This window comes from Perognathus longimembris, chromosome 28 (genome assembly GCF_023159225.1).
Source record: "Perognathus longimembris pacificus isolate PPM17 chromosome 28, ASM2315922v1, whole genome shotgun sequence".
Classification (NCBI taxonomy): Eukaryota; Metazoa; Chordata; class Mammalia; order Rodentia; family Heteromyidae; genus Perognathus; species Perognathus longimembris.
In genome coordinates this window covers 37,776,159-37,793,453 of record NC_063188.1, presented here as the reverse complement: position 1 = coordinate 37,793,453, position 17,295 = coordinate 37,776,159, and the positions used below count along the sequence as shown (strand labels likewise).

Here is a 17,295-nt window from a genome sequence, read left to right as displayed (position 1 = left end):
CTATTTCTTATGCATGACATAATTTCATTTTGATGACTGAATAATATGAGAGAGAGGGGAAAAAATCACATTTTCTTTATCCACCTATCAGTTGTTGGTTACCTCAACGGATTCAACACTTTGGCTGTGGTTAACAGAACTATAAGAAACATGAGTATACAGCTATATCTCTTGTATATTGATTTCACATATATTCCCCAAAGTGGTATGGAAGGGTTATAAGGTAGACAGACTTATTTTTAATTTTTGAGGAACTTCCATACTGATTCCTATACTGGTTGTACTACTTTACATTGCCACCAACAGTATAAATCCTTGCCAGTATTCGTTCTTCCTTTTCCTGATGATTTTCACCTCAGATAGAAACAAAAATCCTTGCTTGGTAGGATGGAGACTGAAACTGCCCCCACAGAAGCAGAACAGAAGAACAGACAGAATCAGAACTTCCCTCAACCATCCCAGTGCTACTGGTTCTCCCTGTCTTCCCTTACCCCAACTTTTTGAAAAAGCCACCCACACGAGCCGCCCTGTGAGCAAAACATTTAGAGGGAGTTCAGCAAGCCTGGCTGGGAAATGAGACCAAACAGCAGCTGCATCTGTCTGTCCTGAACAAGACAGGCATAGCAAGGAGCACCAGTGGGTGCCACACTGCCCAGCCAATCAGAATTGAAGACCTGAGTGCATTGGCCCATGTGAGATCACCAGTGCAGGAGTCAGAATAAATATCCTGCATAACATGTATTCCTTTTCTTATCGGAGATTTCCTTATCTTATTGGAGATCAGCAGTCTAAAATATTTTATCCTGGACAGCTGTTTGCCTTTTCACTTTTTCAACTGTTTATTTGGAGGAGCTGAAGTTTGTAACTTTAAAGAAGTTATCTACTTATTTATGGATTGTGGTTTTGGTGTCTCACTTATGAAATCTTTGCCTAGTCCTCAAGATGACAAAGTTTTTCTCCTGTGCTAGAAGGTCCATATGTTTGAATGTTAAGTTTACATCTGTGATCTATATTTTATGTTTAATTTAATTTAATTTATTTATATTTATTGAGTATGAGCAACATGTTGATGACAGCTTATACTTATGAATATAAATATCCACTAGTACTAACAACACTTGGTCAAAAGGATACTTTCTTTACTGAGTTGCCATTGAGAATTTCTCAAAAGTTGGTTGTCTCTCTATATATTTATGTAGTTATTGTCAATTATGTATTCTATTACTTTGATTTACTTTGTTTTTACATTGAGGGTAGTAGCATTCTGGCTTACTGCAGATTTATAAGAGCTCTTAAAATCAGATAATGTTTGTACTCTGATTTTGTTCTTTTAAAAACTTTCCATAGGTCTTTTGTATTTCTACATGAATTTTTGAATCATCTTATTTTTATTAGTATAAATATAGTATTTTATAGTATATGGGACATATAGTATATAGAGATAGTATTTTTATAAGTATAGTATATTTGTTATGATGACATTGAATCTATAGAATAGTTAGAAGAAAATAGAAAGCTTAATAATACTGTCTTCCACCTCAGGAGTACAATGTCTATTCAGATGTTTATTTTTTCTTAGTAGTATTTAGTAGTACTCAGTGTACCTGTTTGTGTATCAGAAGGCATCCTATCCCTAAGTATTTCATAGTTCCTGATGCTATAATAAATAACAATATTTTAAATTATAATTTTCATGTATTATTTTTTTATTGAGCAGTCAACAGCCAAATGTTGGGCAGTAGTTTTTGAGGAATCTGAGATTGAAACCTTGAGACAGAAGGAGTTGGTACTTCACATTAAGTTACTTGTAATTCTGTTACATTTTAAATGTTATTGTTAAGGTAGTAAAATTAGGGAGAAAAGTGTCCCAGAATCAATTCAACAAATCACCTTTGGAACACTTTGTTTCTAAAAGAGATTGTTTTCTTTCAATTATATATGTTTGACCTGAATTATATCTATTGAATTATATAGTTTTTCTTACCATCTAGTTACCCTCCCTTAATTCTTGGTATATGGGATGGCAAGGTAGATAGATAGATGGGGGGAGGGGGAGATATAGAGAGTGAATGAATATGTCTACATGTAGATTTGCATGTATATGTGAATATCTGTATTACTGAAGTTGTCAGTAGCATTTATTGTGAGAGGAGGCGTATGTGCTTAATTACTATGAACCATGCCAATCTTATTTGACTCTAAACACCTACGACCAAGCAAAACAGAGGTAATTGGTGGCTACGTTTTCCTGTTTTTCTTGGCAAGCCAGCATGGTTACCATGGTGACTCAGTGACTGCTATGTCATTTGCTGCAGATAGAGCATCCATTTAGGATTCTTACCTGAATCACTTATTAACAGAACCTGTGTCAAGCAGTGCTTTTCCAATGTTGTTAGCTTTCAAAAATAATTAATTGGAAATGTTTTGTAAAGCTTTACCCCCTTATTTAAAATGTGCTTATTAATGTATTATCAGTGTGATTCAGATTCCTATTTTTCTCAACAATTACCATCAGTTATTATCATTATATATTTTGATGCTCTTATTGTCCCAGCATTGGTGTTTGGAAGCCCCTTCAAGCTGGCCTCCGAACCTATTTGATGTCTCCCTAGAATTCCTTTTGCATGCATCTTGTTCTCTTATGCATAGTATTCTTGGATATGGATACACCTTACAGTTCTTAGTTCTCTCTTAGAGCCTCACTTTGAAGATTTGAAGAGAAGCATAAAAATTATAACCTGCAGGGTATAGTATCTCCTAGGCCTTCACCAAACATTAACACTCCATTCTAACTTGGCTACCTTCATTTTGTCAGTGAGATACCTATGACATTCATCTAAAAGCATGACAAGAGAAAAATACTTGGGAATGTAAGTGCACACTGGGATGATGCCGTATTTCCACATGAGTGAGCTACCATGTCACTGCAATGTGTAGGAAGGTTGGGATAGAATTAGGGGAGAGGAAAAGCTGAGTGAAAACAGGCAAGATATCATTCTGTTACTCTTGAAATTTCATGTATTTTCACATCTTCCCATCTTCTTCCTCTATGCCATGTGCTTTTTTATCTGTTAATTCTGCCTTCTAGTTTAACATGTGGATCTTGTACCCTACAAAGTGGAATCCACTGAAACTTTGTGCTTTACCCTTAGGCTTATTGAAGTCTCTCTAAATACCTAGCTAAAGCTGTACTTAATTAAATATTACAACATAGTGATATTCTAGTTTTGATTTAGTTTCCATTCATCAGCTAGACTTCTATAAAAAGGGACTTATGTATTTTTTATTTTGAAAAGGTATTTTATATTTAATTCTCGGGGGGAATTAAGATGATTTTTAAAAAACATTGTCTTGGTGGCTCTCACCTCTAATCCTATTTAGGAGGCTGAGATCTGAGAATTGCATTCAAAGCCAGCCCAGGCAGCAAGGTCTGAGCCTCTACAATTAACCAACAAAAACACCCCAAACAAACAAACAAATAAAACAAAAAACAACCTGGAAGTGGAACTGTGGCTCAAGTACTAGACTTGAACAAAAAAGCTTAGAGGCAGCACCCAGGCCCCTGAGTCCAAGCCCCAGGACAGGCACACACACACACACACACACACACACACACACACACTCACACTCACACACACACACACGTCTCTGTGTGTCTTTCCAGCTTCTCTACCTCTATCATCTCCAATATGGCTAACAAGTGCAGCCTTTACTGACTTACAATATCTTAATTTTTTTGTTTTTTATTTTTTTTGTTGTATTTTTTTTTTTTTTTGGCCAGTCCTGGGCCTTGGACTCAGGGCCTGAGCACTGTCCCTGGCTTCTTCCCGCTCAAGGCTAGCACTCTGCCACTTGAGCCACAGCACCGCTTCTGGCCGTTTTCTGTATATGTGGTGCTGGGGAATCGAACCTAGGGCCTCGTGTATATGAGGCAGGCACTCTTGCCACTAGGCTATATCCCCAGCCCTGTTTTTTATTTTTTTAAATAGCGTGGAAAAAAGATTGACACAAAATGATAACTTCAAATAGGGGAAACATTTCCCCCAAACTCTGCTGGCTCACTCTAATTCAAGCTTCCAATACCATCACTCCAACCTCAAAACTGAGCCGCCAGGGTTCTTCTCACAGCTGCAATTGTGGCTCCAGTTACCAGGTGACATCATAGATGTCATCATGTTTGTCTTCCTTTTTAGTGAAATAAACAGAGTATATTTTGCAGAGAATAAGAAAGGATCTGTTTAGTGTGGTACCAATGTGTCTGGAAAATTACTATAATATTAAAGTAGTTTCATTTTCTGTTGACTGCAAATCTACCTGGTATTCACTGATATATCTCTTCCCTCCTCAGTGTAGGTTGAGGTGTCCACACTATAAAGGGATCCCTCACGGATAGAATGGTATTCACTGCCCCCATACTGAAACAGGTTTCTCAGACTTTCAACAACCTCCCTCCATCACCCCACTCCAGTACACTGTGGTATAGCTACCTAGATCAGTTCAGATCTCAGTCATCTCCTACAGTCCCACACTGTCCTCTGCCTGCTGATGACTACCAAAGTACAGTAGGCCACTACCTTTACAGTGGACCTAACAGGTTTTTTAAAAAAGCGTTTAAAAAAGCTGGACACCATGATCAAGTGTGTAATCCCAGCTATTTGGGAGGCAGGGATAAGGGATTGCAGTTCCAGCCCAGCCTAGGCAATAATAATAATAATAATAATCTCACAACATTCCATCTTAACAAATGACTCTGGAAGCACAAACAGGAAGTGCTGTGTCCTAGATGAGCTAGGCATTGTGTCTATATCATGAAAATAACCAACATAAAAGGAGACTGGAAGAGTGACTCAACTGGGGGCTGAGAAGTGGCTTAGTGTTACAGTGCTTGCCTAGCATGCATGAAGCCCTGGCTTCATTTCCTCAGTACCATATAAACAGAAAAAGCAGGAAGTGGCACTGTGGCTCAAGTGGTAGAGTGCTAACCTTGAGTAAAAAAGGAAGCCAGGGACGGTGTTCAGGCCCTGAGTTCAAGCCCCAGGACTGGCAAACAAACAAACAAAAAACCCCAAAAAACCAAAGAGTGCCTCAACTGGTAGAATGCCTGCCTATCAAGCACAAAGTCTTGAGTTCAAACCCAGAACCATCAGAAAAACAAGAAGCATCTGTAAAAGCTGGTTTTACCAGCAGTGTCATTTTTTTTTTCCTATAAAGCTCTGCTTTATAGAGACATCAGATGCTATGTTTCTGCCACCTGGTGACGGTAGTTTGAATTGCATTTTGAATATGGCTGTACCAGAAGGGAGGGGCTGTGGGCAAGCCCACTCTACAGAGCTTTCTGGAAATCTGGGTGGGTCATGGGAACATTGGGAGTGTACAGGGATACTGAAGGCCTACAGATAGAAAGTGTAGCCCATCGTTATAATGAAAGGAAAACTATGCAGGAAGAACAAAACGAACTTTTATTTTGCACTGTAAATCTGCTTAATAGAGGCATAAATGTACAAACAAAAGTTGATAAAGGCCACTTTGTGTTCTTTGTCACATGGTTTTGTCTTTATTATGGACATTTTTACATGTAAATACATATCTATGATAGTTTTTGAATTTCTCTGAAGCATAATTTTGGTCATTATTAATTTTACATCAAATGATTGTTTCATATATTCTTTTAAAATATTTTTAATGTTTTATTATTTTTAGTTGTACAAAGGCATCTCAATTCAACATGTCAGTTTACAAGTACAATGTCAACCCTTCCCCCACTCTCCTCTCTCCCAAGCCCACCCACTCCCCCAAGGTATACGGTTCCATTTCCACATATGTACATTTAACGCAATGACTGCCTATGCTTCCTCTCTCCATTTATCTGCCTTCCCTTGATCTCACTCTGAACGCCCCCACTACATGTTTCGGCTTTCTGGTATTCATTTTGTTAAACTGTTCATTAGTTGTTCCAAAGAGTTACAACAAAAATTTAGCTACACTCCCACTTTTTAAGTTGCAAGATATATATAGTTTAATACCATCATCCATATATTTGCAAGTATAATTATAAATATTTCTTTACAGTAATATTCTAAAAATATTCTTGTTTTTTGTGTCAGTCCTAGGACTTGCATTCAGGGCTTGAGTGGTGTCCCTGAGACTATTTTACTCAAGGCTGGCACTGTAACCACTTGAATCATAGCTCCACTTACAGCTTTTTTTTTTGCCAGTCCTGGGGCTTGAACTCAGGGCCTAAGCACTGTCCCTGGCTTCTTTTTTTTTTGCTCAAGGCTAGCACAATACCACCTGAGCCATAACGCCACTTCTGTCTTTTTTCTATATATGTAGTCCTGGGGAATGGAACCTAGGGCTTCATGTATATGAGGCAAGTACTCTTGTCACTAGGCCATATTCCTAGCCCCCACTTACAGCTTTGTAGTAGTTAAATAGGATTAGACTGTCATAAACTTTCCTACTAGGGATGGCTTTGAACCCTAAGCTTCATATCTCAGTCTCCTGAGTGGTTAGGATTACAGGTGTGAGCCACCAGCTCCTGGCTTCAAACATTTTTTAAGGGGCTGGGAATGTAGCCTAGTGGTAGAGTGCTTGCCTCGCATACATGAAGCCCTGGGTTCGATTCCTCATCACCACATATATAGAAAAGGCCAGAAGTGGCATTGTGGCTCAGGTGGTAGAGTGCTAGCCTTGAGCAAAAAGAAGCCAGAGACAGTGCTCAGGCCCTGAATTCAAGCCCCAGGACTGACAAAAAAAACATTGTTTTAACACTTTAAGATGTATATTATTACTAATGTGCATGTGGTATGAAACCATCTATTCGCCGCACACTGGGAAATAATGTGACTCAATGCTAATCTGACGTGCCAAAAATTACCTCTTCTTGGGCTGGGAATATGGCCTAGTGGCAAGAGTGCTTGCCTCCTACACATGAAGCTCTGGGTTCGATTCCCCAGCACCACATATATGGAAAACGGCCAGAAGGGGCGCTGTGGCTCAGGTGGCAGAGTGCTAGCCTTGAGCAAAAAGAAGCCAGGGACAGTAGTGCTCAGGCCCTGAGTCCAAAGCCCAGGACTGGCCAAAAAAAAAAAAAAAAATTACCTCTTCTCATTGTTTTCATTCAAATGTATTTTTTTTTTTGTCTTTTCTTTTTTGGTACTGGGGATTGAACCCAGGACATTGCACTTGCTAGGCAAGAGCTTTGCCACTGAGCTATATCCAGCCCAAATGTATGTTTTATAGAAGTGACATAATCCATTTTCATAACCTGTTATGTGAAATGCCCTGATGTTTCCTACTACATTGTATGGATGGCAGTTTGAGGATGTACACTACAAAATCACACTGTTGAAAGCAGAGCTCACATAGCTGTTTAAAAGATTCGGTGAATAGGTCTTGTTTGAGTGGAGTAATGCCAGAACTTTGTGTGTGTGAGTGTGTGCGTGCACACCTGCAGGTGTGTGCACCCACTACAACCACACTTTTTCTGTTACAGGATCAACATGAGACAAGGAGGTCCTTAGAAACAAGGGTCCAGATTGATGTTGTCACAGAAAAGATTTTCAAAATAAGAACCTGGGATTAAGGCATGTGCCATTGTGCCTGAGCTAAACTCTGAGACTTTGAGACGAGTGCTTTATTTTGAGAATCTGTCGTATTTGAATTACTTCTATTGTTCTGGTGTGTTCAGGTCAATTTGGCCCAAAGATATTAAGTTTGATGAGTTTACTAAATTTGTGTCATTGTGACATAGATATCTGTTCTCCTTGAGCCTCATGTGAAAAAAATGGGGATCACCAGATGCTCCTTTCAAGACAGATGTTTCTAAGACAGGCAAAGTGACTTGTGACACCTATTCCTACCTGGTAGGTAGATATTAGGAGAGTCACAGTTTGAAACCAATCTAGGCAAAAAGCTCATGAGATGCCATCTCAACCAATAAAAAGCTAGATGTGGTGATGCATGCCTGTTGTCCCATCTATGCAAGAAGTGTAAATAGGAGGATTACAGTACAGGCTGACCTGAGCATAAATGTAAGTACTTTTTGAAAAATAACCAAAGCAAGGGGCTGGGCTATGGCTCAAGTGATGCAGACCCTAGCTAGCAAGTGTGAGAGAAACTCCTGAGTGCAAACTCCAGTCCTGTCCCCCCCAAGAAAAGATCTGTTATTTTCTTAAGATATGAATGTTTCTTTTGCAAGCATTTCTGTAACCAAAAGAATCATTTTCCCAAAAGTTTTGTCTAATATAAATATCTTTCTCCAAGGTATGCACAGTTCCCATGGTTTAGTAATCATCATTTGGGCTCAGAGATATTGAGTTTTTTTCTACTGTGTGCTACATCTCAGTGAGGGAGTATGAAACCAAACAAAGGCCTCTATGCTCCTAATCAAGCTATTCACTGATAGTGTTTTTCTTAGTTTCTGGCTTTTCTCCTCCTGTATCCTTATATATTCTACCTCACATCTACTCCCTTCAGTCCCTTCACTGTTTTGCATATAAGCCCCCCTTTCCTAAATTTAAGCCCCAAAATGAAGGGAGTTGTTAGAATAGCAGACCATATAAACAGATCCTCCCCAGCATCCCTCACTCTCCTGAGGATAAACTCCTATAAAGGGCATGCACATGTGTAGTCCCCTACCCACTTCACATATTTTGTGCTGGTACCAAGGCTTAAACTCAGCTCTCATCCAGCCGGATTTCTTACTAATGGCTGGTTCTCTACCGTTTAAGCCATGCCTCCACTGTGTGTCTCATGGCCCAAAGGATTTCATCACCAGCACGACCATCTTCCTTACTATGGGGGTCTGCTGAGTGAGTACCCATGGGCTACAATACTGGGGAAGCTGAAAACAGTCATATTGCCAGTGGGAAGCTGCTGGTTATACTAGGTGAGAGCAAGAGATGGATCCTTGTTTCTATGTGGGTACTTGTGAGTTGAGCTTGGCTGCCTGTGAAATGAGTCTCACTGTACCTTTGTTACTCCACCTGAGGGGAAATGAGGAAACCTCTCAAGTGTTCATGGGCCACATAGGGCTTTGTCACTTACCACGTTGGCCCATCCCCTAGGGGCAGACACCACTGACTCACCATGCACATGAACACTTCGATCACCAATGGAAAGTGAGCAACAAGCACTGAGATATATCCCAGAATGTGTGAAATTTGAGCCAGTGCCAAGGAGTGCAATGAATTATCTGTGTGGACTGAGGAAGGGGAGAACCACAACATTATTTCCCATTGCTGCTCTGCTTTCTAGTCCCCTTATTTTAACATCTAGTTTGGTAACAATGATGCTGGACCAAAGGCAAGTCAGGAGACAAGACATCTTTCACTAGAAGAACTCAAGTGAGTCATTCCCACTGTGTTGACCAAATCCTAATGCAATGGCACCCTATAGCTGCCACCGAAGCACTGGGTTAGACGACACTTAAGTCTGGACACCACTGTTGAAGTTTGAGTGATACTTTAAAATGTGTATGTCCATGTGCTAGGCAGAATCTCAAATCATGTCCAGTGATGCTCACCCTTGTTTAATTCTCTTTAAAGGTAGGCAGAACCTGAGAACAGGATGAGATATCATCTCCATATATTTACTTGTACAGCAAAAGGGAGACTCTCTGGGTGGATCTGACCTAGTCACTTAAACTCTTTGAAAATGGAGAATTTTCTCTGGCTATTCAGAGGAGAGGAAGTCAGGGATGTAGTATTGTTGGCAAGGGATGAATTGATCCAGTCCTTAGGAGCCGAGAGTACCCCTGAATGTCAGCCATCAAGGGAATGGAGACTTCAGTCCAAGAGTCATCAGGTAATTCTATGGCAACAAGAATGGTGTTGGAACTATATTTTTACCTAAAGCCTTCAGATGATACCTCACCAAGCCTATGTTGATGCCTTAGACTCCAGCCTTATGGGACCCTGAGCAGAGAATGATGTCATGCCCAAGGGCTGCTAAAGCAGAAGCCAGTTGCTCCCTGTCCCTTGCCCCTCCCCATGTAGGCAGAGGCCCAGGCTGGAACTGTAGTAAACTTTGAACTGAATCAGGGTAGTACTCATGTTTGAACTTTGGGCCAAACACCTGCTAGAAACGTACTCCACCACCTGAGCCACTATCCCTTATTCCTCACTCACGTTTGTTTTGTTTCAAATTTTTTGGTGGTTTATGCCTTTAATCCTAGCCACTCAGGAGGCTGAGGTCTGAGGATCTCCGTTCAAAGTCAACCTAGACAGGAAAGTCCATGAGACTTTCTCCAATCAACCAGCAAAACACTGTAAGTACAACTGTGGCTCAAGTTGTACAGTAGAGTGCCAGCCTTTAGCAGAAAAGCTAAAAGGCAGTGCCCAGGTCCGGCATTCAGGCCCCAGTATCTGCACAAGCATAAACAAACAAAAATTAAAGAAACGATTTTTTGCAGGAAGAGTCTTGAGTGTTTCCCCAGGCTGGCCTCAGAACCTGATGCCTTCCATGTAATCTGGGATCATAGACGGCGCACCACCCCCAACTATAACACAGAGCAAAGCACAAGTTTAAAGTATAAGTGACAATATTTTATTTAGTAAGAATCATTTAAGAAGGGGAAGAACCTCCTTCCCCTCAAAAAAATTTAAAAAAAAAAGACCTTCAAGGTGTCCACTTGCCAGTGGCTCAGGTCTTTTAGGTCAAGTGGTGGCTCTGAAAAGAGCCTTTGGGTTTCAATGTTCAGGGCCTGCAGAAATGGCTCACTCATTCTGGGAGAACCTGAGCAGGGCTTTGGTGGCCTGGATCACGGCGAGCTTGCTGAGGTTCGCAGGCAGCAGGAGGCGGACAGCTGCCTGGATATCTCTGGAAGAGATGGATGACCGGTTGGTCTTGTGGGCCAGGCGACCGGCTTCACTGGCGATGCATTTGAAGATGTCATTCACAAACGAATCCAAAATATATATCATTTGTTGAGAAAGTCTCAGCCCACGGTGAATCTTCTTCAGCAAACGATGATAATAGATGGCAAAACTGCCTTTATACTTGCGGTGGTGGCGGCGGAGGCAGCGGCGGTGGTGATGGTGGCAGCGACGGTGGCGGTGGTGGCAACACCTTGGTTTCTTCTTCTTTCCAGTCATTTCAGTCTTCTTGAGTTCCTCAGAACAGAGTCTCTGCACAGAAGATATTGAAGAGGTTGGTTCAGCCATCACAAGGAAGTTGCCAGAAACTGAAGAACAGTCAATGGGGGTCAGGCCATTGCCCACTTCACGGGGCAACTGGAGGAGTGACTGAGAGACCTGCTCTGCAGAAAATTTCTCACTAAGCCACAAATGGAGGTCAGTGTGATTGCATGGTCCTCCTTCTTGGCAAAAGGTTGGCCAATCACAGTGGTCACTTGATATGATAGGACAGTTCTCTTGGATGACATCTCAGCTACCAGTGACTGTTCAACACAATCAGGCCATCCTCCTCATTGGCATGGCATCAACCAATCACGACAGGCATCTGTCACCCAGAAGCTTACTGTTGCCTTGGACCAGAGAAGGTTAAGAAAATGCTACAAAGAGCAAAAGTTCCTCAGACCACATTAGCTGACTGATTCTACATTGTGAACGTTTTGAAAATATGTCAGTAAAATTTCCTAAATAATAAAAGCTTCAGCTCTGGGTCTTTGAGAGGGATCTGACACTAAGTAACTCAAGTGTGTGATACCAGAGAAGTGATTCTATGCATGGACTGGCTGTTTCTAGTTCAAACCAGAATTCATTTTTGTCCTGGAATGAGCCTCCCTGGGTTGACAAGAAAGTCCATGATTTGGCAAGCACAGCATTCCTAGGAATCAGAACTGATTGTCTAGTTCTTGCTCCCAGTTCTCACCAACTCCTCAGTTTATCAGAATGTCTTCACACATAAAGAGGCAATTTTGAAAACTATGTAAGAATATTCAACATTTACCTAGGTAAAAAGAAAAACAATTTTAGGGCCAGGTATGGTGATTCATGCCTGTAACCTCAACATCAGAATGCTGAGGCAGGAGAATAGCAGGAGGATCCTGAGTTGCGAGTCAGCCTGACCTACATAGAGAGGCTAACTCCAAAAAGAAACAAGTGAAAAAAAACCCAGAATTTGTTGAAACAGTTAGATGATAAAATTCTAGGTTTAAAGTTGATGACCAGAAAATGGAATAATTATGTCAAAAAATTCCTAAATTCTTATAAAATGTGGTCTCAAAATATTGAAGAGAAAGAAGAAATGAACACTATGAACACATTTTATAATTTAAAGAATTATGATAATTCATACAAAAATTTGAGTATACCTATACAAGTAGGTTACAAAAATTCACCCAATGTTAAGACTTCTGAAATGAGTATTAAATAAAATTGAAGCATAGAGGACAACATGAAGCAATTATTGAAAATTTCCAGGGGTTAAAATAGATTGCCTATTAAAATTTTAAAGTTTATTGTACTAGTAATAAACTAACAGACAGCTATAGTCCCATATAGTTATGGAAAATTGTTCATTTTTATTTGTAATACTGTAATATGATGAGAGGAGCAGTGAAGGAAGAATGTAAAACAGATGTGTGCAGAGCACTATTCACAAATGCAGATGTGCAAATCCCACTGGAAATAATTAGCAAACAATATTTACGCTTCAATTTCTTGCAGACAGTAAGGGTATATTCTGGGGTTGTATTACTAAGTAACCATCACTGAAATCAGCAAGCAAAAACAACAAAACAAAACAAGGGAACAGTACATGAACAAATACACCAACTTTCCCAATATGCCCTAAGTTGAACATCCCAGAAAGCCTCTTCTTGCAGTCATTCTTGGTCACATCTACACACTTTTGGACAGTAGTTATGATTCAGACACTGCAAGTCCCCTTCAATGGCTATGCCAGTGAGGAGGCAGTCATGAGCCACTACCTTGAGATATTCCCATTGTGTGAGTGCAGAGTTTAATCCTATCTTATTTTTGGAATCCTCATATAACCACCATGCACATTAGAAATGTCATATATAATCATTGGTTTATTTACTCGTGTTTGCTAGCATTATTTTCTCACTATTCCTTCTTGCATTACAGACTATCTTTCTGAGTCTTCCACTGTTCATTCTGCTTGCAGCCACTGATATAAACAGTTACTTTTGTGGTTTAATATGTGTTTATTTTCAGGGTGTGTCCAAGAAGTTGGTTATGAGATGGGATTTATAGTACAGGACATTTATTCAGGAGAAAAGAAGGAAAATATTGCATGTTATTCTTTTTTACACAGAATCCATGCCCTATCTGTGTGGTGGGGTGACTTCTGGGGCTGGGGAATGAATGAATTACATCATTTTTATTCTATGGAAGTGGCCACCAATTAATTTCTTAGTGTTCCCCATGCTTTCTTTTTGCCTTATTTCACCCCCTGTTTTACGTGAGAGAAGCATGCTTTCTTTGAGTCCTGGAAGGGTGAGAGCCAATTCTTACTCTATGTTCTGGGCAGGATGCTGGAATGACTGATGGGAGATGTCCTTAGGCAGGTCCAAGACCCAGGAACTCTGGAATGTTCTTGTCTCATGGTAAGTCCCTTCATTCTTATCCTTACATGAACATAGATATATCTGATAGGTGTTAACTGTCTTTTCTTTGTGGCAGAGTAATACAAACCCAACACAAGTGAATACTGAGCACTTGGTGGATGAGCCAGTGCCCAATTTATTCAGGATCAAGGTCTGAGAAAAGGACAGACAGAATAGAAGGAGGCTGATGAAGGCAAAGACAATTATACATCCTTAGTGCAAGCCCAACCAAAGCTGACTCTGACCCAAGGGCGAGCTGCAAAGGTAATTTGTTGCAGCAGTTATTCTCCTTGGACAGAAGAAGTCAGACTTTCATACTCTCTCCTCGGTCAGTCCTGGAATGTAGCCCATCCAGAAGTATATGGCCTTGGGGGAGGCAACTCCTTGTAGCACAAGTAATACCTGAAGGCACTAATGGCTGACTACTGGCAGCTGATTGCTTTCCAAACAGCTTAAGAAGTGAGTGTATACTCAGTGAAGTTCACATCAGTCTACTTACATATGTATCACAACCTTCTTTCCTTGTGTGTGCCTGGGTTTGGACTTGGGACCTGGGCCTTGTCCCTGAGCTTTTTCCTCAAGGTTACTTCTCTACCACTTGAGTCACAGCTCCACTTCTGGCTTTTGGGTGGTTAATTGGAGGTCAGAGTCTCAGAGACCTTGACTGGGCTGGATTCAAATTACAATCCTCAGATCTCAGTGTATTTAATAGCTAGATTATAGGCACCAGCCACTGGTGCCTGGCACAACTTCCTTGCATGATACTTTGTTTGGCTAGGAAAGTATCTAAAGGAAGTTGGTATGGTTTGGGCAGGGTGCAAATAGTTTGTGCCTGTAATCCTGGTTACTCATGAGGCTGAGCTCCAGGCCTGTGGCTCAAATTCAGCCTGGACAGATAAATGTGCAAGACTCCCTCTCAAATACAAGAAAACAAAACAAACAAAAAATAGCAAAATGTTGGGTTGTGACCCCAAGGTAAGAAAGTCGAGCTAGTAAGTAAGCAAGGAAACCCATTGAGCAATCAGGAGGCCCTAAGTTCAGACATCAGTACCAGCAAAAAAATATTTGGGTTTCAATCTAAAATTTCCCAATACAGCTGTGTTCAGAATTGTGACAAATGGGAGGTAACTGGATTTTGAGGACTCTGATCTTATTAATTGATTTATCTATTGATGGAATCATAATTTGTTGGGCTTTGGGGAAGGACTGGAAACTAGGAGTTGGGACATAGCAAAAGTAGGGCACGGGAGGCATGCCTTTTAAGGTCTCTTTTGTCTCTTCCTACTCATTTTTTTGCCAGTCCTGGGGCTTGAACTCAGGGCCTAAGCACTCTCTGAGGTTTTTTTTCTCAAGGCTAGTGCTCTGTCATTTGAGCCACAGCGCCATTTCTCCCCTTCTCTTTGCTTCCTAGCCACCATGAGATGAGTGATAGAGTCACTACCCCCCTCCCCACAGAGCTCACCATGATAGTCTACCTCCCTATAGCTCCTAAAATGATGAAGCAAAATAAGTTATTTTCTGTTTTAAGTAAATTTTGTCCCTGAGTAAAATAATTTATTTTCTGTTTTAAGTAAATTTTTTCCCTGTGCTGGTGCTCTACCACTTGAGCCACAGTGCCACTTCTAGCTTTTGCTGAGTAGGTTATTGGAGATAAGAATCTCATGGATTTTCTTGCCAAGGCTGGCTTCGAACTGCGATCATAGACTTTTTTTTATTACAATGATGTTTCCATAGTGTTAGCTTCTGCTAACACTAAAATATTAATTATTAAAAATACAAGATATAGATTAGAGACATTGCATGTAGAATATATATATATATATATATATATATACATATATATGTCTGATAAGCAGTAAGGTCTAAAATATGTAAGGAAATTATCCAACTTGACAAACAAAAGGCTAATAACCAAATTATAGAAAGAAAAAATACCTAGTAAACATTTCTCCAAGGAGGAAGGACAAATGGACAATAAATACATGAGACTATTCCTACTACAGCTAGTCATTGAGTAAATGTAACTCAAAACCACAAGATACTATTGCATAGCTATTGATTAAAAACTTAAAGTAACAAGTGTTGATAAAGTTGTGGAGAAATTACAACTTTCATACACTGTCAGTGATGATATCCAACAGTTCAGCGGCTGTGAAAAAGAGATTGTTAGTTTATCAACGGGTTAAACAGAGTAACCAAATTCCACTCGAAAGCCTGTGAGACATTTATCTACAATTAACCACCAAAAACCTGCAAGTAGAGGTGACTCAAGTGGTAGAATGATAGCCTTGAGCAATAAATCTCAGGGACAGTGCCCAGGTCCTGAGTTCAAGCCCCAGGACCAGCACACAAAAAAGTGCAAACACAACAAAATTATATTGGATATCAAAAGACAGGTAAATTTTTAATAATTTTTGTTGGAATTTCCAAATGTAATTTCCAGATATGGTTTCCATAATAGCATAATTCAAGACTAAAGACATCAATATTTAACAGCTTATACCTGATTCAATTAAGAGTGGACTAGAAGGAATCAGAAGGAATACACTATTAAGCCTAATTCTTATCCTTTACTTAATTTGAATATATTTTCGCAAGAATTTTTGTAGTTTCCAGTCTATCAGGAAAATCATATTCCTTACCTGGGGAGTGAGACTTGGGTAATTGTGAATCCACATTGCATGTTCAGTCTCTATTGCCTTAATCTAGTAGCCGTGAACACATTATTCTCTCCTGTCCTTTTTCCCTTTCCTTCTCCCTTTCCCCTCCTTGTCTCTCTCCAGAAAGGACTGACTTCCTAAAACTTCTCTATTATATCAATGTCCAGCAGTATTAGCATAATACTAATTTGTTGGCATGTAAGTATAAAATAAGTAAGAACTTTATCCATACTTCTTAGTGAGAACATAGCACTCTGATTCAATGGAAACCCAGATAAATCATCAGGCCTTTGAAACTTAACTATTTAGTTCAGTAGAGGAAAATAGTATACTCAGAAGAGACAGCAATACCTGGTAAATGTAAATTTATCTAGGGAAGAAGGAGATTGTAGAAGAGAGGATTCCGGGTACCTGTCAGTCAACTGGACTTTTTCCTGAGTATAGTTTAAATAACCTATGGACACTTATGGACTTATGTCTAATGGCATTCAGAGATAAAAGCATTAAGAATTTCAACACAGCATGGGTAATGGTAGTACATACCTAAATCCCAGAAAGACAAGGAGGTGGATAAGGGAAGATCACAGTTCTAGGAGAGTTCAAGCAAAAAAAGTAGCAAAATCTTACTTTTGGTGTGGTGGTAGACACCTATAATTCTAGTTACACTGGAGACTGAGATAGGGAGATGATGGTCTGAGGCTCCAGGCAAAATGTGAGAATCTATCTGAAAAAAATAAACTAAAGCAAAAGGGATAGGGATGTGGCTCAAGTAGTAGACCTCAATACCACCAAATGGAAAAACAATGAAAACAACAGCATCAATGCAGGAGGAGGACTCCTGTGACTACAGGTTCATGTACATGTGGCCTGCTCAGGGAGTATTGGCTGATAATAACTCAAATCTTACCCCTGCTTTACAGAATTGTTCTTGTCCAAAGAGGAATGACTTACTCTAGTATTTGATCTAAGGCTGTTTCACAGTGGAATAGAAAACATCAGTGCCTTTCTATCAACATGACTATGATATAAACATAAAAATATATGTTCACAGCTGTAGTTTTAGCCCAATAACTAATTCACTTTTCTAGCCATTCTGCT

General features: G+C 40.0%; 2 protein-coding genes across 3 annotated transcripts in view; one reads left to right on the top strand and one right to left on the bottom strand.

Moving 5' to 3' along the window:
* Window positions 1-17,295, top strand: part of Bex5 (brain expressed X-linked 5) — an 851,362-nt gene that overhangs the window by 721,315 nt on the left and 112,752 nt on the right. The gene's annotated exons all lie outside the window — the stretch shown is intronic.
* LOC125343005 (histone H2B-like) lies at window positions 10,719-11,165 on the bottom strand. The gene has a single exon (XM_048335337.1). It carries the CDS (start codon window positions 11,163-11,165, stop codon window positions 10,719-10,721), a length of 447 nt encoding a protein of 148 aa, XP_048191294.1.

Bases quoted from the DNA above. Each gene is read 5' to 3' on its own strand.
- LOC125343005 (XM_048335337.1), bottom strand. From the start codon at position 11,165: ATGGCTGAACCAACCTCTTCAATATCTTCTGTGCAGAGACTCTGTTCT.